This window comes from Pseudonaja textilis, chromosome 3, assembly GCF_049901715.1.
Source record: "Pseudonaja textilis isolate UNSWEBS1 chromosome 3, rPseTex1.2, whole genome shotgun sequence".
Taxonomy (NCBI): Eukaryota; Metazoa; Chordata; class Lepidosauria; order Squamata; family Elapidae; genus Pseudonaja; species Pseudonaja textilis.
In genome coordinates this window covers 58,124,378-58,150,861 of record NC_141992.1, presented here as the reverse complement: position 1 = coordinate 58,150,861, position 26,484 = coordinate 58,124,378, and the positions used below count along the sequence as shown (strand labels likewise).

Genomic DNA, 26,484 nt, shown 5'->3' with positions numbered 1-26,484 from the left:
TATTGAAATGCCCTTGGAAAACAAGGATAGATCTTTGTTGTTTTCTAATGGTAGCCTGTTGGTTTGCAACCCAAATACCACCAGCTTTATAGAGCAGTGTTTCTCAAGTTCAGCAACTTGCTGAACTTGATGTAGACTTCTAGTTCATACTGGCTGGGGGAGATTCTGGTAGTTTGAAGTCCACACCTCTTAAAGTTGCTGAGGCTGAGAAACACTGGCTCAGAGTGAACTAAAATCTTAAAAGCCAGCAGTGGGCACCATTTGACTCCCTATTTTAGGCAGTTTCTGTCAGGCAGGTTATTCCAGTGTTACAGACCACATAAAAGCGCTGCTTTTGCCCTTTAAGTCATCTGGCGTAGATACAGAGAAAGTAGATTAGCAACTCTCCAATTACTTCATGTTGGTATTTACGGAGCTGGTTTCGCAGCAACTTGAAAGAGGCTGCAATCCTATACTCACTTACCTGGGATTAAGCCCTACTGAGCTCTGAAGGGCCTGAGTAGGACGCTCCTAATCCCACCAACGTACCTGAGATTTACTTCTGAGCCAGTAGAGTATCTAGGCTGTAAAATCGTTAACCGTCCTTTCCTAATCATGTTTGCTCAAAGGTGTTTTGCGATTACGGCTGCTGTCTTTGCTTTAGAAGCGATTACTATGGCAACGGAAAGAGCTAACCCCCCCCATCTTGGTTTAACCTTGGCGCTTGCGCAGTAACTGGACTTCTTCAGGCCGTTTAAAAGAAACCTGTTTTTTAAAAAATCCCATCCTTAAGAGATGGGCGCGCGCGCGCAAGCTTAAAAGGCGGTTTTATTTCCTTAAGAAGCTTGGTCATTGGTTACGACAAACCATTAGGCGGGAGCGGTGGTTTTGATTGATGCTAAATGAACGATTCGAAAAGGGTGGTAGGCGAAGGAAAGCGCTTGTCCAAAGCGTGGATTGGCCAAAGCGCGTTGCCGTGTGGGGCTTCGGATTGGCTGATTGTGCCGCCATTGGAGCCGCCACAACAGGAGGGGAATAAGAATTCAGTTGCTTTGGTTGAGCAGATTGTGTCCGGCTCTAGGATAAAAACAGTCTGAATGAGAGTTGTGAGGTAAATGAGGCGATATTGCTCTTGAGGCGGGTATTTTGGGGGTGCAAATTCTCATCATCTTTATCGTTTCACTTCTTATCTATAGGGCGTTTCCCTCTTCTCCTTTTGTAAATGATTCTCCCTTTTTTATACAACCCTGGGTCGAGGCTTGTAGTAAGGGTTCAAATAGGTTACTCAGATAGTGCAGAAGTGCCCGGGAAAATCAAACTCCGATCCTTAACTCTGCTACCACCTTGGATGCTTTTTTCCCCCTTATTTCTCACTGGTTAGGCGGTGTTGCCGTGTTGGCAGAAAAATGAACGAGAGGCTAAAATATTGTTATCGGCAATATTGGTTTCTGTCAGTTTCCCTAAAGTAATTCGCCAACGTGTGGATTGTTCGTCCCTCAACAATGTACATTGAACACGGACAGTTTTGTTAATGATTAGCTTTTCCCCAAGGAATAATTGTGGTTAATGCACGGGGCTACGAATGAGGTTTACGTAAATCGAAGGTGTTCAGAGTATGCTTTTTATTATATTTTATTTATTAAATGTTTTTCCTGCCTGTCTCGTATCAAAATAAGTCTTCGTGCTTCAGAAATAATATTGAAGAATTGCAATAGTTTAAAGGTCTGGGATCTGGGGACATGTATGTTCATCAAGGTTTCTTATTTGGCTATATGTCATCTTTTATAGCCTCTTGGTACCTTTCTACTTATTTGAGTTATTTGGGAAGCATCTTTCTTGTAATTCCACTGTAAGGCTTTTATGTCACTGAATCCAATCTCTTGCTCAGTATAGGCTCCAAATCAGAGGTCTCCGAGCTTGGCAACTTTAAGACTTGTTGACTTCAACTTCCAGAATTCCTCAGCCAGCAAAGTTCACTGAGGAATTCTGGGAATTGAAGTCCACAAGTCTTATAGTTGCCAAGGTCGGGGACCCCTGCTCTAAATGAAAGCATTCTTCCTAGGTGGATCTCCAGCCTTAATCTGAACCCATCCAATTGAGAGGTGGTCACACTTCTTAGTAATTGGCTTCACTATTCAGTTCTTCAATTTACTAAACAATTGTTTTTGTAAACTGAATCAAAAGATGGTGCAAATACCTCACATTTATTGAACAAGATGTAATACATGGAATCTGACTAATTGAAAATATAGTCATTTGAATCAAGAATTGTACTGATCCTTAGACAAAGAAAAATAATGTAGCTAATAGTATTTCCTTTTTCAATAGCATGGCACATTACTGACTCATATTCTGCTTATGGTTAAGCACAATTCCAAATTTATTTTCATATAAACTATTCCCAATCTGAATATTCCCTCCAATAGGCATTCCCATCCTATTTCATTTACTTTTCCTAGGGGAAGAACTTTGCATTTGTATCTCATCTTCCCAGCTTTATTAAATTTAGAGTTCTGTTTGAGCATTAGCTTCATAATTTGAACAAGAAACCTGACATGAAATGACTATTTTGCAATAAATGACAGAATAATCAAAGCCTATCCTTCACTCCTGCTTTATGCCTCCTTCAAAAAAGTATTTTCTTCTGGATACAAAGAGTCATGGTGCTTTTATTCTTTCCTTCAAATATTTAACCCACAAAGACTTAAGTTCAGATGTGTCTGCTTTCTTATTTTATAAGCCTTCTTTTGATCCATGTCTTTCATATTCATATGATCTACTTCTAAGTTTAACATGGCTTAGGAACTGGACACTTAGAGACTATCTGCTTCCACTTGTAATTGCACACTCAGTAAGATTGGGGGAGATAAGCTTCAGCCTGGGTCTCTACTCCTCTAGAAACTTACTTTCCAGTGTCTAAAAATAGGATATCTCTTCTACAAAATAGTGTGATTTGTTTAGCTTAGAGCAGCTCCAGTCATTTGAAGTTTTTAAAGGCTATGGTTGTCCAAGAAGCCTTTGGGGACTGAAATGAATATGCCATACCTCCCTTCCCACAAGACTATGATAGCCTATATTAAACTGTTTTCTTTGTGTATTAGGTTTAATGATGATTACAGAGCATTGTTGCATTAGTTGAATTCTTGTTACCAAGTTGGTTATAAGTGAAGCCAATTTATATTCTTGAGTAATTAGTAATGGGAAAATCACTCAACAGTCTTTCACAATGAATCCTGCTGTTGGTTTATTGTCCATATTTCCTAGTCATATAAATTGCTGCAACATAGCAGGTATAACTACAATTTATAGGAATTGTAAATTGTAGTTATATTTGTTGAAGTATAACTATGCTGAAACTAAAATATATCTGTTTAGGATTAGTGATACTTAACAATAGAAGTTATTTCTGTTGGAAAAAAAATGCTAAAAATTAATGCCAATTAATTTTCCTGTATTATATTTTTTTATAGAGTGGAAAACTTGAATTTCATACATACATATCATGGAACCAATTTCCCCTGAATTTCAAAACCAAAGGTATTGATACTTTGTTCAGATGCAATGGTTTTAAAGACTACTGATATGGAGAGTGAATATTTGCACTGAATATAATTTGTTTTTGTTTTTTTTATAATATTGATTTAGTAGTTTGTTTAGTAGTTAGGTAGGCTATCAGGAATTTGCAGACTAAAGTAGTTTCTTATTTATAGTATGTAGTTATGGACACTAAGATGAAATATCTGAACATTGGTCATCACCTTTTTTCCAACTATACCCAAATCAAATATGGTAAATCCAAAATTGTTTTTTCTTTCAGAGGGGTTTGGGGAAAGATGCCATCCTTTAGTTTTCCTGCATCAAAATTTGCACTTTGGAATCCAGCTCCTATTGGAGAAAGCACTGTTTCTCACATAAGTTATAGGTAAGATTTATAATCTTTCAGGCTCAACATTGTAGAGAACGTTTGGGAGCACCAAACACCTTTTGAGTTAACCTTTAAATAATATAGAATATTGTCATTAAAACATGGGTTTTCTTGGTGTTTAACTTGGAAAAGGGCATATGACTATATTTAGGTAATAAGATAAATCAAAAGTTAAATTTTGGGAAGGATCAAAATGATGCTCCGAGAGCTTTTTCACTTTATCAACTTGAATGTCATTTTAATCACTGAAGTTCTGAAAGACTTACTTTTTAAAAACAAACCTTAATCCCTTAATTTGGGGTAAAGTTGGGGCAACTGAATGGAGCTGAACCCAGATGCCCTTCCTGATGCCTACGCAGAGTTCACAGCAGATATTTTGTTTTTGAGCTGAGAAACATCTGTTGCTACCTAGAATTGAACTCTCAATTCTTCCGAATGAGAGGCAAGTGTCTTTACTACTGGGCCACCACGCTGTTCCTCTTCTGAGTGGCTTATCTATTACTGTAAAATATCAGCATAAGAACAGAGCAAAGAATAATAAATGCATTACATCAGTGGGACAAAACATCCTGATCAAAAGTCAGTATTCTGTCAGGAAGTGTATCACCTCATCCTACTCAGGGCCTAGTGAAAGAGCTATGATTTTTCAGTTTTGCCCATACGTTTTGAGCCATACAAACCTCAGGGGAGATATTGTTCTATAATTAAGTGTACTGTAGCTGCAGAAGATGTTTATTTCCTAAATCCCACAAGATAAATCAGTTAAAACGAGGAGAAAGTGGTCCCAAGATAATTAGACTGTAAGCCATGAAATGTTTTATAGAGGACAACATTTAAATTGTATGTGGAATCTTACTAGTAGCCAATGCAGCCCAGTGGGTAAAGATCTTACATGGGATGCCCACAACTACTATCTCTAACTACTTGACCAATTGTAGCTTCTAAGTGGTTTTCAGGGTATGGAATGCATTGTGATCGATCAGATGGGAAGTGACTGAGATATGACAGCTTGAAATTGCTTCTTCAACTTCTATCCCATTGTCCGTCCCCCCGGTGTGCTCTTTAATAATTTTGGGGAATAGCTAAATATCTTAGTTTGGTATGTTCATAAAGAGTAAATTCTGTGTCTGTTATCTCTTAGGAATCCCAAAGTAATAATTGCTGAAAAAACACTGCGGCTTGCCCATCGTCATGCTAAGCAAAGTAGAAAGAAGCCGTTCACCTGTTTTTTAGTTGGCACTCTTGCAGTAGATGAAAGTAAGTATGCAATGATTCTATTTTTGATTGAATAAGTAAACTTTATAAATTTGTTTCTTCTTAACATGATTTTTGTGACATAACGCCAGGAATAGAAAACATTGTACTGAACTTAGAATCTGTTATTTACAATTATGTGTTTCATCACTAAGCTGATTCTACTTAATAATGAATGACCACCTTGAATTTCTCAGTCCCTTGGGTATATAAATGATTCAAAGATGCTTCTTTACAGCTTAGATTTATTTCAGAGTTATGTTATTCTCTTCTTACATGGAAAGGAATTGAAGGTTTAAGTAATTAAAACAAGAATATTTTATTGGGCTCAAAATAGGATAGTGCACAGGACTCCACATGGTTGCTTTGAAAGCTGTGCCAGTGTATACATAAGTCATTTATAAGAAAGAAATTGAAGGAGGTGTGTACATTGAGTCAACAGGAAACTGCTTTTGAAGCAACTGCAAAATCTGCTTTAATGGATTGGAGATGCATCTTCATTTGTATTCTTTCCTATTGTATGTTGAGTACTCTACCTGTTGTGGAGTACATGGAGTCAAAATTGGACCTTTTGTTTTTTACCATATTCTGAGTGCATTCTAGTTGTAGTCATTCCAGTTCTTTGGATCAGTTTTTATTTAGATTTTGACACTGGTAAACTTTAGGAGTAGTTACTATGAAATAAAAATTGAAAGCATGCTAATTGTCCTAGTTTTCTGGCATAGATGGTGAACGTGTATTGCTAACAGTAGACCGTTTTGATCCTGGTCGTGAAGAACCAAATGGTTTGGGGAAAATTCCCACAGCACCCCTTCCTGGAGACTTTTTCATCCCATGCAGAATTGGTGCTTCAGAATGTTCAACAAATGATACCATAGTACACACCTTTGAGGATTTTAACTTAGCGTTTAAGGTAAGAATTTGGGGAATATTCCTTTTATTCTTTAGAATGATACCTTGTCTTGACTGTGTAATATTTCAGTCTCTATATTATTATATTGCATATTTGAACATGTAAAATCCTTGCAGACTCTCAATATCCCGTATCATTCATATTTTCTGACACTCCTTGGTGGCAGAAGCAGAGATAAGAACAATTGGAATATCATCCGTATTGTTTTGCTTATTCTTTTCAACTGTGTTGAAAACATATGGAAGCATGCCTAAGAAATTGTGCTATTGGTGATGTCTTTCCCTGTTTTAAACAATTCCTAATGATACTTCTATCTGAGATGCATTTTGATACTTTCTTACTATAGATACTGCATCAGAATCTGAACAGCCAAGATTCTTTGGAACTTTCCAAAGTGCTGACCTTAAGAGTTCACATCTCTTCAGTGGAGAATATGGACAACTTAAATTTTGATTTTCACTGGGCAGCAGTTACGATGGCCAATGTTTTAAAATGCACTCCTGTGAAACCTATCCCAATAATTCCTACAGCCCTTGCTAGAAACCTAAGTAGCAGTATGAGTATTACACACATCCAAGGAACTTATAAATATGGGTAAGTTAATTTGAGTTTGGCAATGTCTATTATTTGTGATTCATTCAAGAGCAGTTTTTCATTGAATGCTTTCTAAGGGTTCCAGTTCTTAAATGAAATAAAAAGAGCCAGTTTGAAATAGTAGTTAAAGCCCTGGGCTAGAAACAGCAGGCTATGTGCTCTCGTTCTGCCTTAAAGACAAAGGCACCTGGATGACCTTGGACCAGTGCTAGAATGTTGTACAGGCACACGCATGAAATGCTTCAAAATAATATTGCAAGGCTTCATTCTTTTAAGGCAGCTTCTGGAAGTTTACACTAACCTCCAAGAATTGTAAACTGAAAATACATATTAAGCTGAAAAATGCTGTAATAATTTGTCAAAAATATTTAACTCAGTCATAACTTCTAACAATGGAATACACAGTGATTCTTGAAAGGTTTTATAAAATTCTACAGGAAACCCGCCTGGACCTGGTGCCTTTCCATTATTTTGTTTCTTAAGTGCTTGGCTTAACTCCATCATTGTTATATTGCTTTCTAGCATTTCTTCAATCTCTTTAGGTATCTTAGGTAAATTTGCATTCTGCAGGTACTGTTTAACTTTCTCCTCATCAATATCTTCTTTCTTATATAAATGTTTGTAAAAATCATGAATAATTTCTTTTTTCTTTTTGCTGCCGTGACAAGTTTTACCTTGGTCATCTATTAACTGCAATATTTTCCTCGACTCTTTCTTCTTTCTCAACTTATATGCTAGCCATCTACCTGGCTTATTTGCATCTTCAAAATAATTCTGTTTGGCATTCCTAATTTTCTGTGCCAGTTCTTCTTTCTCTATTAAGTCCATTTTATGTTTAGTTATATCCAGTTTCAGTTTAACGTCTTTTTTCTGTGGCATTTTCTGCAGTTCTTTTTCGAGTCTTTTATATTCATCCTCCAAGGCTTTAAAAGCTTGCCTTTTCCTAATATTCTTTTTTCTTGTATAATCTATTATCAAGCCTCTGACATAAGCCTTCATTGTATCCCAAACGTTCTGTCTTCTTTTCTATTTTCTTTAAAAAAAAAAAAGCCAATTCTTTCTCCATCCATTGTATAAATTCTTTCTCCTTTAAAATAGTATTATTTAATGTCCATCTCGATCTTTTTTTTTGTCCCTTCCATTTGATTGTCAATGGGTTATGATCAGCCCAAGTACTTGTTTCAATATTTACTTCTTGAACGCTAGATATTAAGTCTGTTGAGATCCAAATCATGTCAAGTCTGGACCATGATAAATGTCTATTTGAATAGAACGTATATTGCTTAAGTTTAACATTTCTTTCTCTCCATATGTCTTTTAGAGTTAGGAAGAGTTTTTCTATTATACTTTGCTATTGTTGCAATATGATCAAGTTTATTGTCCACGATTCCGTTGAAGTCTCCCATCATAATTATATTAACATAGTCCAGTCCAGCCATCTTTGTATGTAATTTTTTATAAAATTCTTCCTGTTTATCATTCGGGGCATAAATTGCAATCAAAAGTATCTTTCTATTATTGTCCATTATTTCCACCATTAATATTCTCCCATCTTCATCTGTATAAATCAGTTTTGCTGGGATAGCCTCTTTGATATATAAAACCACCCCTCTTTTCTTACATTGAGTCAAAGAAGTAAACAATTTCCCTAATTTTGGTTGTACTAACAATTGTTCATGTTGCTTTTTAATATGTACTTCTTGTAGACAAATTATATCAAACTGTAGTTTCCTTAATTTATGGAAAATCTTCCTTCTCTTAGCAGCTGAATTCAGTCCATTTATATTCATTGTAATCAGTTTTTTCTCTTCCATGGTTATATTTTATATTTAGATTTAACCACTCTCGTGGGTCTTGATTCACGCTGATCTTTAATATCCACCTGTCCACCTACTGCACCTTCTTCTTTTCCAATCTCCATTTGTTCCTCTTGAGGTTCAATTAATGAAACCTCCTTTTCTGCCTCTCCTTCTCTCCCTCCAAAAAATTCTGCGTGGAACAGTTCTGCTTTCTCAATTGAATCAATTCTATGTCTCTGTTCCTGCCACGTGAACATCAGTCCTTCTGGGATCAGCCATCTGTAAGTCACCTCCTTTTTCAATAACATTTTGGTCAGGAATCGATATTCTCTTCTCATCTCTCTCACTCTTCTAGGTATTTGTTTTAAGACCAAAATTTCTTTACCTTTATATTTCAATGTCTTCTCTCTTGCCACTTGCAAAATTTGTGTCTTCATGGATTTTTTAGTAAATCTAATATGGACTTCTCTGGGCAGATTATTTCTCATCGCATATCTTGTAAAAACTCGATATATCTCATCTATTCCATCCATCATCTTCTCTTCTGTTATTTCCAAGGCATCCGCCAAGATTCCAATCATTATCGCAGCCAAATCTTGTCCTTTTTCTTCTTCTATATTTTGAAATCTAAGATGGAATTCTGACCTATCCAACTCCCACTTCAGCATCCCACTTTTTTCTTGTTCAATCACTGTTAGTCTATTATCAATATTTCCAATCTTCTCCTCTCTTCGTTTGCCCCCTTCTTCGACTTTTTGAAGTCTCTCCTCATACTTTGCCATCATCTGTTGAATACTTTCCACTTTTTCCTCCGTCCTCCCTGTTCTTTGTTCAATGGTATCTGTTTTTATCTTAAGATCTTGAATTCCTTGCATAATCATCTGTAAGGTTACTCTTTCTTGTTCTTTTTCTTTATCTTGCTTTAACATTGTCTGAATTGAACGCTGTCCAGATGGTGGGGAGGCAGAGGTAGACACAGAGGCACCCGAAGATATAAGTTTCTTACTCATTTTAAATAGTTCCAGCTCTTCAAGTTCTTTCAAATTTTAATCCAAAAAGAGTAGCCAATTATAATCCAAAATGAAAAAGCCAATAATAAAAAAAAACCAATAATAAGGGAAAAAGAAGAAAAAAGAGAAAAAGAAAAAGAAAGGGCAAAAAAAGAAAAAAGAAAAAATTCTTCAAGTTCTTCATGACCTTAATCCAATTAAAAAGTAATCCACAAGAGAAAATAAAAATAAAAACCCAGTAGTAGTAATAATAAACAAGACTAAAGCCAAAAAGAAGAAAGAGAAAAAAAAAACAAAGAGAATAAGTTTCTTCAAATTCCACACCTTAATCCAACCAAAAAAGTCTCAATTGAAAAAAAAAATAGTCCATTGATATACATTAAAAAGAAAAGCAAAAATCCCAATGGAAAGGGAAAAAAAATAAAAATAAATCAAAATAAAATAAAAATGAAAAGTTCAAAGGCTTCCCCTTGCAAATAAATCAAACTTAAAAATAAAAACCTTACTAGAATAGAAATATAAATTGATGCTGGTGGAGGGGGTGGCGGAACTAAAAAAAGGGATTAGAAAAAGAAAGTAAGCAACAATACACTGCACTCTGTTTAATTATCCAAGGCTCTAATTATGACTCCCTTCTCTTTCCCACAAGCTTCAAAGCTAAACCATAAATGTTTAATTATAGACAAGAATCCAGAAAGACACCTGTAATATTCTACAAGGCTCTTTCCTCTATCTTATCAGAAGATGTCCTTGAGAAGGAGTCTTTCACCTCTTTCCAGTTCAAGTAAAATATTTCCAAGCCTCTGGTTGGCAGTGTTACAAAGTTTCTTAGTTCTCACTTTCCCCCCTCCTCTCAGAACAGCATAATTAAAATTTTAAAAAAAGCCCGCAAGGAATACACAAACATATAAAAGCAAAAAATAAAAAATAAACAAAGGGAGCCTCTAGCCTTAAAGAAAAAATAATATGAAAAATCCAAAGGGAGAATAAAATATATAAATATAAAAAGGAACAGTCCAGTTATCCCGTAAATAACAATGAAGTCCGGAAGCAAAGAAAAAAAAAAGCAAATAAAGCCTCTCTTTGACGTCTCCCTTGGAAAAAACGCCGCTTAGTCAATTTTGTCAAAAAAAAAAATCACACAGATTTCTTCTAATAATCAGAGTGAACTTTCAAAACTCAAAAAATTAAATAAAAAAAAAGTTTCTCACCCAACCGACAGACTCTCTTTCAGACTCGTTCTTTCTGGAGCCGCCCCGACTTCAGCAGCATGGGGGCTGCCTCTCCGCTGCCAGCAAAAAGAGCTTCTCCCGGGTCATCCACGGATTTTGCGATATCCCCGGAGTCCACAGATTATGCTCTTCACAATAGCTGTCCCTACGGGACAGCATAGGTCCGTTTGGACCGGCCGGTAACGAAGATATCGGCTGCAATCGAGGAGCTCGATTGCAAACCGTATCGTCACGGCGCAAGCTCCTCCCTTCTCCTATGCTTCAAAATAATATTGCAAGGCTTCATTCTTTTAAGGCAGCTTCTGGAAGTTTACACTAACCTCCAAGAATTGTAAACTGAAAATACATATTAAGCTGAAAAATGCTGTAATAATTTGTCAAAAATATTTAACTCAGCTATGAGGGAACACAGTCTCTTATACAGGTACTTAATAACAGAACAGTAAAGTGGATGGACGACAGCTAAGAATGGAAATGGGGTAATGTCACAGTGCTTTCCTCCAATCCTTGATCCAGCATACCAACGTTAATTGCTGATTCCTGTTTTCCTTGTCAGCCCTTTATGAAAGACCACTTCATAAAACAGACACAAGAAATACCCTATTGATATAATATATAATAAATTGGAATGCTTGACAGCATTCCCTTCCTTCCACCTTAAACCAAAGAGGGTCATGGTGGGACAATCTTGAATTTCTTCCTTGTCCTTTCTTATATCCCAGGCTGAGTTTATATTTTCCCAATACTTGCCATGTGTCTTCTTCAAGGCCATCTCTCTACTCTCCTAACACAGAAAGGTTGCTGTCCTTATTGATTTAACATGTGATAAGTTTAAAAAGTAGAACCAGTTTGATGTAGTGATTAAGATATCAAACTATAAACTAGGAGACTGTGAATTCCAGTTCTGCCTTACATATACCGGTAAGGCCAGCTGGTTGATTTTGGGCTATTCGCTTTCTCAGGCCTAGAATGAGGCAATTCTAGGATTACATCACTATGACAGCTATACAGATAATTTAAATGTTTGGTTCTTCAAACAGAAAATATGAGTGGTGGGGTTTTTTTTTTGGCTGGGTAGGGGTTTTGGTCTTCTTTTTAACCATTTGAAAGTTGCTGGAATTGTTTTCATAGGATGGTGGTAAAATTAAATGCGTTAATTAATATGTAAAACTGCCAGTAGCCTGGCTTCTCCATCTTATAAGAGTAATTTCCAGTAATAATTAATTAATACATTGTTCTATTCCTTTTGGGTAAAATATATGCACTGACCATTTTTGTTTCATAAGAGTGCTGAAAAGAATTCTACACAAAATTGTTCTCTTAACATTGTATCTATTGTGTGAAGCTTGTACTTTTCTCTTATATTTAAAATGTGAAGAATTCATTCATGTGTTTATCTCCTTTATTTGCTATTTCTCTGGCAAAACCTTTTTACTAGTTTGGAAATCTCTTCCATTTCTTTAAAATCAGTTTTCTTTGTAAAAAAAAAGTCATTTGTTTTACTTGCAGTTATCTTTCAATGGATCAAACAAGGAAACTTCTTTTAATTCTGGAATCAGATCCCAAAGCATGCACATTGCCTCTGATTGGCGTGTAAGTATTTGGGTGATGACTTTTTTTCCATAAAAAGTTTCTTCATTTGAATTTGTATTATAACAAATATTTGCAGTACATTTGCAGATTACCTCAGATATTCAGTACAGATTTTATTTCTATATGATATGCCAGGGGTTGTAATATGATTGTTCAAAAATATCTTTCCTCCTCTATTCCTCTAGCTGGTTGAGTGGACTAGTTCACATTCATAATCCACAAGTTTGGGCCTTTTGTCTGCGATACTTATACAGTTTATCAATCCAAGAGAGGTAATTATAATTAAAATTAATCTCAACTAATAGTAATAGGGATTTTTTTCCTTACTATTACAGTAATAGGAATTTGTTTTTAGTGTTACAGTGATAGGGATTTTATTGGGTTTTTATATTATTTTATATTTTATTGCTAAAATACCCAAAGTGTATATTTGAAAAGGTCATTAACGTAGATAATTAAAATAAATAGTAAACAAAATCAGAATTGGTAGATAGCATAAAATACTATTAAATATTTTGGGCAATTAAAAATGTACCTCAGAAAGAACAATATATAGTTGTAATATATACTGTATAAATATTATACAAGAATAGGTAAAACAGATTTCTAGACCATAGAAATGTACTGTACTGTTTTTGTATTGTGCTGTTTTAGAAAGTGGGATAGAACTTTTTACAAGCCCAGCTAGATACCTGTGCCCAGTACATAATCTTATTGGAGAGGTCTTCTAAAACATGATCTGAACTAAACTTTTTAAATGGTTGGAGACTGTGTCAAAGAGTTGAGTATTTTATATAAACCCAGAGCAAGACTTTGCTTGCCCCATTGCAAATACAGAGAAAATTTATTTGGGAAGAGATGGTATCATCCTGCATTCTACTTACATGCATTTATTGCTTTACAAACTATAGCAGTAATAACAAGTTTTGCACAGTAGTCCAAGAAGATAATGTAATTTTACTGTTTAATTATTTTATGGTAAATGATGACATGCTATACAGTGATTGAGATTCTAGCATAATTAGCTATATTTTGTATTATATGTTTTTTAAAACATGCTAAATTCCTCTCAACATTTGTAATTGGTTGGTTGGTTGGTTCAGTTTGTATAACCATCTCAAACTAATGACACAGCAGCGAACAATTTATGTTGTTGCATGGAAAGTCTAAATTTGTGATTTTTGCATTGCTTTGTATACATAATATTTTTCTTCTCTTTAGGGTGTTTTCTGAAACAGGAAGGTTTCTTGTAGTTCTTTTTGCTCTGAATCATAAAGATCCAAAGTTTTATGAATGCTTGCCTTATGATGGGCGTACTGAACTAGACTTCCAGCTACTTACATGCAAAGAAACATTACATCTGTTCAAAGTAAGTTGCTTTGACTTTCTGTTATTTTGGATATTGAAATAGCATGCCTCTACTTTGTTTATAAGATCAAAATATTATATCAAAATATTCAAGAATTAGAATGTGTGTGTGTGTGTGTGTGTGTGTGTGTGTGTGTGTGTGTATATATATATATATATATATATTCATATTCAAATTGTGAAATGATTTTGTTTATGGCTTCAAATGTCCTTAACACTCCAATCTCTTTAGAATTTTAAATGGAGCTTCCAAAAGTAACAGCTGCTATTGAAGTTTCACCATGAAAGAACTAATTTAGGATTAAGACTGAAGATCCAGATCTAGATTTAAATTATTACTTAACCTGGGATATTTATTCTTGAGCTAGTCATTCTTTTTATCCTAATCTATCTTGTAGGTTTAAAAAGAGAAGAATATAGATGGAGAATCTTGACAACTACCTGATTTTTGTGTGGAGAAAAAAAAAAGAAAAATTATGGATCTGAAAAGAATAGTTTGGCTTTTTGATTTCAACACTAATCATAAAAGATGTTGGGCCAACCATATCTTAGAAAAAATGCATTTTGAATAATTTACATATTCTAAAAGGTTTAATTGTTACTTTTACAGAGCCAAACTGAAAAATAGGTTTGTGGGATCCCTGCTGTTGTTGAAAGGGATAAACAATTCTTCTCAATTTGGAAATAGTTAGGATAGGATTATTTATTTTGCGTCATTTTTTGGATTAGCACAGTAATTATAACTGCTGGAAATAGAAATACTTCAGTACCTCTATACTGCACCTAATATGATTGTTAGAAAATTGCAGCAATAATGTTCTTTAAATTTTTGCTTCTGAGATTATCTATAGTAGTCATGAATCCCCTACATATACTGTAGGTACATAAAAACTTTTGGGCAATAAATAGTCAGCAGCACTATTGTTTGATGTAGAGAGGTGCACTTTTGTTGTGATTAGATTGTCTGGCTTAGTACCTATATCTATTTCATTTCAGGAAGTAGAACCTTCAGATAAATACCCTATCCAGTTTGAACTGAACTCAGAAAATATAAATGCAGAAACAGAATTCTTCAGAAAAATTTCAAAAAACATTCCCATAAACAGGTGAGTCATTTTTTATATTCTCCATGCAAATAATCTGTACTGTTTGTTTGCTTCAGTACAATCATTTCCAAAGTTTTTACAATATCTTGCATTAATAAAGATTTTCATTAGGAATAATTAATAGCTATCAGATAGGTATTCCTGTCTGCTGCCATGTGAAATGTATCTTCCAGAAAAGTAGAAGAAAAGACAATAGGATTTTTTAGATTGTTCGTTTCATTAACACAATAAATTGTTATTTATTATCCAAAAGTATACCCAAGAGATATCAGGCAATATGTGTGTATTTACGTTTTTGTAGATTTTACTTTCTAATCTCACAGTATAAATTTTCTTTATTGAAAAACTGTATTAGGAGAAACACTATTCCTCTAACCAAGAAACAAATGTAATATTTGTAGATAAAATAAAATTAAAAAATTAAGAGACAATAAAATGTATATGTATTAACTGACTTGTTTATAAATAGTTGTTCAGCTTTCTCTTGTTTAATAATGATCATAAAATGTGTAAATTGCCATGACATGTCAATGAGTTGCAGATACTGTTTAAAGCTGCTATATTATAAAATGGTATATTGCATATAAGAATAAGAATATTTAAAAATCTATTATTTGTAAAATGTTACAGGAGTAAAAAAAAAAAAAAAGATAACAAAGTTATTTTTTACTAGTTTTATAAAATTTTATTTTTTTATAGTTTATCCGTAGATTGTTCACCCAATAAACTTTCTGTCAGTGATCATGACTCTGGTGTGGAAGACGATGTATCTCCAAGACCTTTTCCCCGTCCTCATCCCATCAACCAACTGGTATATTCTCAATTTCCTGTCTGAAACCGGTCACAATAAATTAGCTTTGCAGAATTTATTTTGAGTAACTGGTATTACTGGTATTCTGCTTCAGAGTTCTTTCAGATAGGTGTTATATCATAATCCTGCCACTAGGTTGTACTACAGGACTCTTAACCCTTTATTGCTGCTTTATCTTCAAATTAAGTTTGAACGAGACACTTTCTTAGGACTCTGCATAATTATGCTGTGGGAATATGCAAAACTAGCTGAACCATGGCAAAATTACTTGACTCAATAAAATAGGGAGGTGTTCTCACAACATATTGACACAAGAGCTAGCCAAAGTGTGGATATACTGATATGCTTATTAAGAACTTAAATGAATGCCAACTGAATTGGATTGGTTTTGTTTTTTTCCTATTCCTAAACTGAAAGTAAATCAGTAATAGAAAATCAGTAGCTGCAAACATTAGGTTTTATAGTGTTACGTTGGGTAAAGCATTTTTACAGTCTTTTTCTTCATGTGCTCCTCACATTAAGCAGTTGCCATGTAAGATTAAGAGTATCTTGGTGACGTTTCGGCAAGGTCCCACTTGCCATCCTCAGGCTGGCGCTTTTGGCTTCGTGCTTTTGGCTTCGTGCCTCCTGGTAGAGATATATTCAGTGGTGGGATGCTGCCGGTTCGGACTGGTTCTAGCAAATTGGTATTTGCGACAATTAGCTGACCCCACCCTATCCTGTCCGATATTTCCGTCTTTTTCAGCTCAGCTGATTCACGTGGCGCAGTGGTTTACTGCGCCTCAGCTGTCCTACTTGGGCTGCCCTAGACAGAAGGCTGTAACGGTTCAAATTGTCGTTTTTTGAATGCTGCACACACTTTGAACGCAGTCACAGAACCGGTTGTTAAACCAGTTGCAGCCCACCACTGGACATACTTTTTTTTGTTACAGTGTACACCTAATCTTATTCTTTCCCTTTGCACTAAGTTCTATACAGGGTGTAGATGATAAGAGAAAAATACTTCAGATTAATTTGGTAAACTAAGAATTCATAAATATTTTTATTTTTGAACTGTCTTGGTTTCCAGATGACTGAGATCCATCCTTCAGTTCCTGAGCTGTCCATTGTACTTGAAGGCATCTCCACAGAATCTGTACCAACATCCAAACATGCTGTGATTAAAAATCAATCTTCATTAGTACACCAACCTGCTAAGATGGCATACTCTGTAGCGCATGCTCCCCAGCAGACTCAGAGCTCTGACGCTGGAAGACAGATCTTTGCTTTGGCTGCCAGAGAGCCTCCTCCAAAGCAAATACCAAGTCATCTGAAACACAGGCTTGCATCTTTAAAACCTAACAAAGGACTGCAGTCTCCACTACAACTGCAGTCCAGTCCAGCTGGCTCTCAAGCAAAAAAGGGCTGTGTACCTACTTCTTCTCCTTCAATATCCTGTAACGAATTTCCACAAAATACATCTCTGCTTCAAGGTGCAATTCCTTCTGAAAGACCCTTGGCAAATAGTGATGATGTTCCACAGAAAGGAGAACTTTCTACTAATGGCTTTTCAGCACAAAAATCTAACAAACAAAATCTAACTCCTGTGGTTTCCCAGTATCCCTGGCATGCTTGTACACTATCACCATCTTATTTGCGAAGACCTCTGGGAGTTCGGGTACCAATTCAAGGTCCATCATGCTGTTCTCCTTGTATTTGCAACTGTCAGCAATATGGCCATATACAATATAATCCAGCAAATGTTTGGCAAGGTTTGTGTAATGACAGCCCTGAAAATCATTCAGGTCCTACCCAGGAGAGTACAAAATTAATGTTCCATCAGAATCAAGAATATGTAAATGGCGGCTGCAATCCAGTGTATGCCACAAGTAGCCCTATTAATGTAGGCCATCATGGAATAATAGGGAATTGTTCTGTTAATAATAACACATCCGCTGCAGTAAGAATGTCATCTCCAGTAAATCCTGGTAGTGCACAGTCACATACAACACATTCAGCTTGTATGCATCTTCCTGCTGCAAATGCCGTATCAGATAATGAAATGGAATTATCTTCAGATGTTTACAGAATTCTTGGTGAACAGCATAGGCAAATCAAGCTACTACAGGCTCAGGTTGGTTGGGTTATTTCAGTTATCTATTTGGCTTACTGAAGTATGAGTACTCTTTCACATCATTGGTGTGACTTTCAAACTCGGGAGTTTGAATTTGGGAGTTTCTGTTTCAATCTCTGAGGCAAGTAGAAGTTTTAATGTAACTGGATAGTACTGTGTTTTTAGTGTTACCATTTCTTATGCTGGAAAGTCAATATTGAACAGAAGCTAGCTAAATTAATGATTTTCTTTAATTTCAACTACCTATTTCTGTGTGCTGTGGTATGCTGCCCTACTTTATCTTATATATGAAAGTGGTTTTAAAACACTGCCTTATGTAGTTCATAGAAAGGAAAACAGTTTTCAATATATGTAGGATAAATTGTTATCAAGTAATTCATACTAATTGGTTCTCCTTTTACCCAGACTGTTCAATTAACACAGATTTTGTTTGCAGATCCAGCAGCTTTTAGAGGCACAAACTCTTCATTCCTGTGCTTCCAGATCCATAGAAAACAATAGCATACAGTCTGAGAAGCAAGTAGAATTTGTTGCTATGGAAACCCAGTCTTCTCCAGGATTACACATGAAGAAAAGTATCAGCATTGCAGTGAGTACAGGTAATGTTTTATTGTACATTTTCTTTAAATGACACTAAACTTGGGGGGAAATGCTAAGCATTGGAGCCATTTTGTTCTGGTTGTTCATAGTTTGATGAATCTATCCTTTAATCTCTGCAGAAACCTACTTAGTGTCCCTTGCTATAATATAACAATATGTTTCAGATTTACAATTTTGTAAAATATTCTTTTAATTTAGTTTGCTTATAACTAACATAAAGCAAATGTCAACATGTTTTTTAAAAAATCCCACCAGCTATAAATTGACACATTAGGCCTCTGTTACTAAAGATATATTTTCTAATGGGATCATAGAACCTCAGTCCTGGTTAGAATTATGTATGCCAGTTTTAGGATTTAGCACCACATACAAAGACAAACTGGTGATAGATTAGCATTTTTTGTTGTTTAACAAATGTTGCATGTGTAGTAAGAATTAGCCAGTACAGTAATCAGACCAGTTATATCAGAAATGCAGTAAGTGCACTGTAAATGGTGCAAAGTTGTTTCAAGATGTACATCACATACGGTGTATAGTGCAGCAGCCTAGTTTAAATTGCACAGTATTTTTATTTGATTTCCTACAGGTGCCAGCTTGTTTTGGAATACCCCTTTGGAAAAGAAGAAAGAGTCTGTGAAAGAAGATGAAGTTGAAATTTCCAACGAAGACATCACTATTTCTTTGAGTGCAGAAAAGGACAGTAGTCAAACAAGCATTGCCTCTTCATTAAAAGCTGTTGATATACCCAGCTTTGTTGATAGTGTCCATATTGTTGAAGGAGGAACTAATCAGTCTTCTGCAGGCCTGTGGTAATTTTTTTTAAAGTTGAATTATTCTTTGACTTCTTTTAAAGTTTACATAAATCTTTTGTTATGTTTAAGTCACCTATGATTCCACCCCCACCCCCACCCCCCCAAGAACTGAAGCTAGTATTGTAATTGACTTGTAGTATAAATACCAGGTCGGCTTGGTTCAGCTCTATACTTGTGCTAATATGCTATATTGCTGTATCTTGTATTCTAGGGTTTATTGCTTATAGATAGCAGCCTGAATTGGCCAAATTGAACTGTTCTGCACTATGACATCTTATGCATTTATACCTCAAAATAAGTTGTCTATATATTTTCTATATTTTCCTCCTATTGAAAATCTAACATTTTAATACTAAGAATAGGATTTAAAAGCAGCTTAATTCAAAAATACTGTTTAGATTTGAGTCCAGGTAGCTATTTTCTTCTTAGTAGTTACTTTAAATGAATTATATAGCAACTTCTATAGCAATATAGAATCGATATTTTGATTCTAGCTCCAACTTGGACATTTTGTCAACTTGATTTTAAAAGCTGTATTCCATTTGTGAATATCTGCTCCAATGTTGTCAATCTCAATTGACCTCAAAAATTGGGATAGCATTAAACGTGAAAAATGTAAGGGAGCACAATTTAAGCAGTTCATCTCATCCATGCCAGCCACATTTTTGATACCATAAGATGTTCATAATGAGAGGTTTTACTCAAATTAATCCTTTGTGTGATTGTGAGTGCTCTGGTTTCCGGTCTCTCTTTTCTTGGAAGCCTCAACTTATAGTCAGGGAAACATCAATAGTTGCAGTCTGTAGACTTTCTTCAATATACAGGCATTGAGAAGGGATTTGCTTTGCAAGGAGCTGGCTATCCATGTTTCTTGTTCTGGTCAGGAATAATACACAAAATAGAATTATCTGTATGATCAGAGTAATTAAAAACATATTTTTCATGCACAGATAATCAAAATGAATGCTAGATACACCCCGGAAGAAAAGTTGGATTTAAACAATTGACACATGCAGCTCATAAAGCATTCAACAAAAAATATTAAATCCATATTTATTTTAATAACTGGAAAATGTTTTCATATACAAGTAATATACTAATGGAGATACTACTGTTACCTTCTGGTCATGATTATGAACATATTGCTTGCAGTAAATGAAGACGAACACTTAAGTTATTTCTGATTTAAGAATTGCAGTGGCACAGTGGTTAAAATGCAGTACTGCAGCTGCTGACTGCTGGCTGCCTGCAATTTGGCAATTCAAATCTCACCAGGCTCAAGGTTGACTCAGCCTTCCATCCTTCTGAGGTTGGTAAAATGATGACCCAGATTGTTGGGAGCAATATGCTGACTCTGTAAACCACTTAGAGAGGGCTGTAAAGCACTATGAAGCTGTATATAAGTGCTATTGCTAAAAACTTAATAAATATTCCGAAATGTGAGAGTTTAATGATAATCTGAAAGCCTTGGGAATATGAGATCTAGTTTAAGATATAAATTCTGCTACAGTGATAAATCTATTGATAATTTAATTCAAATCATATCTGTTTTTACTAATAGTAATGGACCACTTGCCATAGGAATTGACCAAACTTCACTGCGGAATGAAAATGGTAACAAATGTTTGCAAACCAGTCTGTCAGAAGGAACTGAGAATAATTTTGAACCAACTGATAAACAAAATTTTGAGTGTACCATTACTACCCCACCAAATGTATCACCTGATGATCAAAAAATGTATCAGGATTTATTAGTAAGTTTTGTCTGCTCAATATAACTATTTAATTCTAGTGTTTAACAGTGTTGGCCCTATAAATTTGTTTCTATTTTTTTAAAGTTCTTCATAGTAAAATCTTTATTATCCATGTATCTTGAACTTCCTTAAAGTACTCAATAGGATACATCCAGTTTATTGTTAATATTTCAGAACTGCCTTCTACTACTTACATGATTATTTCTTTTTAAAAATGGGACAAAATAGTAGGTTAAATTGCATAATTACTTAAAATTAAACAGAATTACGATATTTCAAATGTAAACTTGGACAGATTATTTCTAAATGCATACATTCTAAAGACTCATGCTAAAATCTGTTTAACTATAAGCTAGTGATATAAGTTGTGCATCTATGATTTGAAAGCTAGAAATAAATTGCTTACAGGTTTGCCTATGGTGATATGAATACATTGTCAATATACTATGAATTCCTATGGAGATGTGATCCTGAAGTTTTATTCATCTAATTTTGTGTTCTTCTTTGTAATATTTCTATAGGGTCAGGTAAATCGATTTTTGAAGGAACCTGATGAAAGTGGTCCCTCTCTGAAAGAGGATCTGATTAAAGATGAATGCACTACATCCTTAAAAATAAACAAGGCACAAAAAGGAAGCTCAGCATCAGACAGGGTCCTAAGAGATAAAGATAGTGTTCTGAATGCAACCTTGAAGCAATTAAGAAACCTTGGAGTAAATTTTGATTCTCCTGAGAAGATGAACAATGTACACAAAGTGGAGAATGCTGGGTAATGGCAATTTACTGTTTTTTATTTATTGCTAGGTTTTATATAGTACCTCAGTATAATTCTGAGCTGCATACAAACAACAAATCAGTTATTGATGTCTTGACCACATCCTACAGATACTCCTGCTTCCATGCATTATTATGCTCCAGCTATATTGGCATGGGCTTCCTTGCAATTTAAATCAGATTCTGTAGCATTAAGCAGTGTTTTGAGTTTCTCTAGCGAGGAAAGAGTAGTCGATTTATGTTACATGGGAACAAAATCTTGTCAGGTTCTCCAGAACAGTGGTCGCCAACCAGTGGGCCGGGGACCACTGAAAATTTTGGTGGTTCGCAGAGAAATGTTACCCCCAAAGCAATTAATCCAGGCTGCGTGGGAACACAAGGCTTGTGTCGCATTGCAAACAACACGTAGTGAGGGGAGGGAGGAAAGGGCGGAGGGGGGAACTTGCCCCATTCGCCCCACATGCCTGGCCTGGCCACTGGGCTGCTTCTTTCCGCTTCTTCTGCTTTTGCACGCAAGGAAAGCAGCAAAAGTCTTCCTTTCTCTCCCCCAAACTCTGCCAGAAATGAGTCTTTGGGACCCTGTAATCCTGCTCCAAGAAGCTGCGCTGGCAAAGACTCATTTCTGGAGGAATTTGGGGGAAAGAAAGAAAGACTTCTGCTGCTTCCCTTGCATGAAGCCAAAAGTCTCTCTCTCTCCCTGAGAATGGAGCTTTGGTTGGATCCTGTGATCCAAAATAAAGAGTGATCGGTCAGTAGGAAAACGGGGTAGGAAATTTTCCTGAAGACTTTTTTGGGGATTTTCCCAGGGTCTCTGGTATGCAGGATTTAAAATTATGAGTGGTGGTCCCTGAGGTTTAAAAGGTTGGCGCCCCTTGCTCCAGAACACTGGAAAAAATGAGTACATATTTATATTTCAATATGTACATTGAGACACTCTGACTTGTGATAAAGGTAAAAGAACAGAAAGGACTAAAGCTTTGGGAAAGATGTCATAGTGTTTTGTCATCTAGAAAGGGGAAGTCTCGGGTCATCTAGCACAGGGGTCGCCAACCTTTTGGACCTCAGGGACCACCAAACTCATAATTTTAGATCCCAGGAACCACTAACTGGTTCTGTGGGCATGGCTTAGTTTGTTGGTGTGGCTTGGTGGTTATGTGACTGGCTGGGCATGGCTTGTATGTAAATATTATAAATATTGAATTTTTTATAAAAAAGAGCAACTTTTACCCAAAATCAGGCAAAGCAGGCAGGCAGATTGAGTTGCTCACAGAATTACAGATTCATTCAGAGATCTATCTATCTTCCATTGGCTAGCTCAGTCTGTCACATAAAATTTGCTTACAAGCAAACTCATAAAATTAACTCACAACACACCATGTATGTAAGTATTGATTTTTATATATATAAAAAAGCAATTTTTATCCAAAATCAGGCAAAGCAGGCAGACTGAGTTGCTCACAGAATCATTGAGTGATCTATCTATCTGTCATCGGCTAGCTCAGTCTCTCAAATTTACTTGCCGTGAGTCTGCACTGAATTTGCTTGCAAGCAAACCTTCAGTCCTAAGAGAGGTTTGGTTGTGCTTAGCTAGAAAGCAAGAAATCCAACCATTTCCTGCTTCCTAGCTGATATAAATTTCCTGGCACAGCAGAACAGATGATGGTCGGAAAAAGGAAAAATAGCAACTTAGCAGACAAGCTTGCCGGGTAAGGAGTGAGTGGGCGGGGAGGGTTCTCGCGGGCCATGTGGGCTGAGCAGCCTTGTGTTTCTCTGCAGCCTGGATTAATTGCTTGGGGGGGTGCTCTGGGGGTGAGATTTCTCTGCGACCCACCAAAATTTTCTCACACCAGTGGGCCGCGGCCTACCGATTGGTGACGCTGATCTAGTGATTTAGTTTGATAAGATTTTTTTTCAGAATTATTATTACATTTTTTTTTCTTGATAAAATGATTGTAATATCCCACCGAGAACAAAGTCTGGATAGCCTTGATTATTAGTAGAAAATTTGAAACATTGTTACTGTCTTCAACCTTCATGGATTGAAATCTGGTTTTTATTACCCAACATTAAAATTATTTCCAATTCAGGATTTGGATGCAATATTGAACTATTATTAATGAGAATGAAAACTACATTTCTGATTTCTTTCCTACAGTCTTGTCTGTGCAAATCTGGCCTATCTATATGAAAAACTTATCAAAATTTATAAAACTTTAATATTTAATAAAGCCACAAATGACTGAATATCCATGCAACTTTGTCTGCCTAATAATCTGAAATATATGCGACAGTTGTCTTTTGCAGTAGCTATTGAGAGATCAGGGTGACTGTTCAGCAGATTATAAATTCTCCTTTTGCACCAAATTGCTTAAAAAGCTTACAAGGCTAGATGTCAGTACTACCTATCTACTTTGGTGGTGAGATAATCTGGACAAAACCCATCCTTACTCCAATCATGACTTGCATTGAATATAGTATATTATTTACTTTTTTATATATAACATCAACATGGTTTTTTATGGACAAGAAGGCATTATAAAGGACAGAAATAAAAGGCTGTTCCCAGACATGCAAATCAGACCATCTATATTAAATTCCCCTGATAGAGACAATCTTACTAAAATTAATCACTTTATAAATTTCACTGACAATATGAGAGCAACAATTTATATGTCTTATTAAAGCTGTCAAATTAGGAAACTATATAGATACTAAAACAGATGACATTCATAGTATGTTCACATTTTATGATCAGCTGGTTATTAAAAAATTGAATAAATGGTAATGTCAGAATTATTTTAATGTGTCTTTTTCTTTTCTAGTGTATTGGCTTGTATTAATCCTGAAGCAATAGTACCAGGACTAAACTATATCTCTTTTGCTAATGTTGGTATGAGTGGCTTAACTCCCACTGGAGCAGACCTGAGCATGGAGGCGAATGCTATTGCTCTCAAGTACCTGAATGAAAATCAACTGTCACAGCTTTCTTTAAATCATTCAAGCCAGAGAAATTCTGTGACTTCATCTTTACAGACTCTCCTGCAAACTAATACAGAGAAGTCTTTGATGGGCCTTGGTTTAATTTCTCCTGGCAACATGTCTTTTGCAACCAAGAGATATATGAGGAAGTATGGCCTTCTTCAAAGCAGCGATGGTAGTGATGATGAAGAGGAGCAACCATCCGAGAACTACAAGAGCAAAGAGAGCTTAGAGCCTGTTCTGCACTTGGATTTCAACCCTGTTTTAGAGGGCTTTGCTTCTTGGAAAGGCTCTTCTGAAAGAACTGGTGAGAAGCAGATAAATTTTGATTCAGAAGACTGTAAAACTGAATCGTCTTGTCACCTGCTGCATTCAGAAGGACCCATCTTAAGAAATGTTACAAATGCTGTTTTGCCACCCAGAATCCTGCACCAAAATAATGAAACTCCGGACCCCTTTTTAAAGGATTTAAAGCCAAAACTGAAACTTTTGCCTGGAGAAGCAGAATTTACACAGCATCCAGACAAAGAAAACCTAAATGTTCACATTGTGACTGGAACTCCACAAACTCCCTCTGTTGATAATTTAAATCAAACAGAAAATGTTAATTTAGTAGGCACTTTTCTCGATGTAAAACAACTCAGACAGCTACCAAAGTTATTCTGACTTATTTACAAATTACTGGCATCCCCTTTTCTTTCTTTTCTCATGGTTCAGAAAAATCAAGAGATGCTGCTGGCTAAATATAACTTAAAATTTTTCTTGCTGATCAATAAATGGGAGAGTGGTTCCTAATTTCATATTGAGAAATACAGCAGGTTGCACAATAAATTTAAGTCTTTATGCATACTAGAATACATTTACATTCCAAATGGTCATTGAATATAATCAGGAAACTACTAGTATATAGGGTATTTTTAAAGATGTTTTTATTAAATCCAACAAGAATGAAATTATCCATGGTGAAGCAGACAATGAGTTTAAAGCAAGTTTGATTTGAAGTATTTACCTGTTTTAACTTTTATGAATTTTATTTTATGAATTTGAAATAAAACGTTCTATGATTATTTGTAACAAATGCAATTAGGAAACAAAACTAGGTTGACAAATAATAACCATGTTATTTGTATGACTTGCCATAAATACCCAACATTATATTCTGTAGTTCCTGATTTGTTTAATATTTTGTGTGCTGAAATAAAATGGCTAGACTATTTTCGCAATGTGCTAACTTTTAGAAAACTGCTTAAAATATAATTAAATCTAACTTGATTTACTTTATGTATCTATAAATCAAGAGGCTTCACATTTATATTACAAACTGTATGCTTAAGGAAGACAGGTGAACAAGGGACTTGAACAACCAAAGATAAGCTCTCATCACTGCTTTTCCTTACTTCTGAAGAGAGAAAATTTTCAGGATTATAAGCCAAACTAAATAAAGTATCTTTGGTTTGGGTAAACAGCCTTCTTTACATTCAGATCTCCTTAGGTCCACGGATACCTTATATTCATAGTACATTTATCATCCTGTCAAATTATAAAATACTGTACTTATAATCCAAGGAGGACTAGATTGGTACATGCTAAAGAGATAATGCACACAAGCATTATGCATATGTTATTGAGTCTTTGACTCCCACTATGCTCTCACTAGCTTATGCTGCCTACTCATTTGCATGATCAGCCTGCCAAGTGAGCTAAGGTGTTTCATGTGATTCATATCATAATACACACGAAAGTGATACAGGGAAGACTCCATCCTATGTGGCTTTATTCTGCCCATTCCCATTTTACTGAAATTTATGAGGTTTTTGATATGCCTTGATAAGCATTTTTGCTAGAAGCTCAAGTGTGTTGGGAAAACA

At 35.5% G+C, this 26,484-nt stretch overlaps 1 protein-coding gene across 3 annotated transcripts; it reads left to right on the top strand.

Annotated features, from left to right (window-relative positions):
- Nucleotides 1-953: 953 nt before the first annotated feature.
- Nucleotides 954-25,832, top strand: STIL (STIL centriolar assembly protein). 3 transcript variants are annotated; one of them, XM_026707058.2, is made up of 17 exons: nt 954-1,090; nt 3,450-3,516; nt 3,797-3,901; nt 5,046-5,161; nt 5,884-6,071; nt 6,418-6,665; nt 12,216-12,299; nt 12,485-12,571; nt 13,521-13,668; nt 14,664-14,773; nt 15,473-15,584; nt 16,654-17,697; nt 18,134-18,296; nt 18,884-19,106; nt 20,671-20,863; nt 21,385-21,632; nt 24,460-25,832. In XM_026707058.2, exons 2-17 carry the CDS (start codon nt 3,482-3,484, stop codon nt 25,280-25,282), a joined length of 3,927 nt encoding a protein of 1,308 aa, XP_026562843.2. In that variant the 5' UTR covers nt 954-1,090; nt 3,450-3,481; the 3' UTR covers nt 25,283-25,832. The 3 variants fall into 3 exon arrangements, with proteins under 3 accessions (XP_026562843.2, XP_087785989.1, XP_087785990.1); XM_087929863.1 differs by lacking the exon at nt 3,450-3,516 and having other exon boundaries at nt 983-1,090; XM_087929864.1 differs by lacking the exons at nt 954-1,090; nt 3,450-3,516; nt 3,797-3,901 and having other exon boundaries at nt 5,080-5,161; nt 5,871-6,071.
- The last annotated feature ends 652 nt before the right edge of the window (nt 25,833-26,484 follow it).

Bases quoted from the DNA above. Each gene is read 5' to 3' on its own strand.
- STIL (XM_026707058.2), top strand. From the start codon at position 3,482: ATGGAACCAATTTCCCCTGAATTTCAAAACCAAAG. The intron at 17,698-18,133 runs GTTGGTTGGGTT...TTTTGTTTGCAG, and splicing joins TCAAGCTACTACAGGCTCAG to ATCCAGCAGCTTTTAGAGGC. The intron at 19,107-20,670 runs GTAATTTTTTTT...TTTTACTAATAG, and splicing joins CAGTCTTCTGCAGGCCTGTG to TAATGGACCACTTGCCATAG.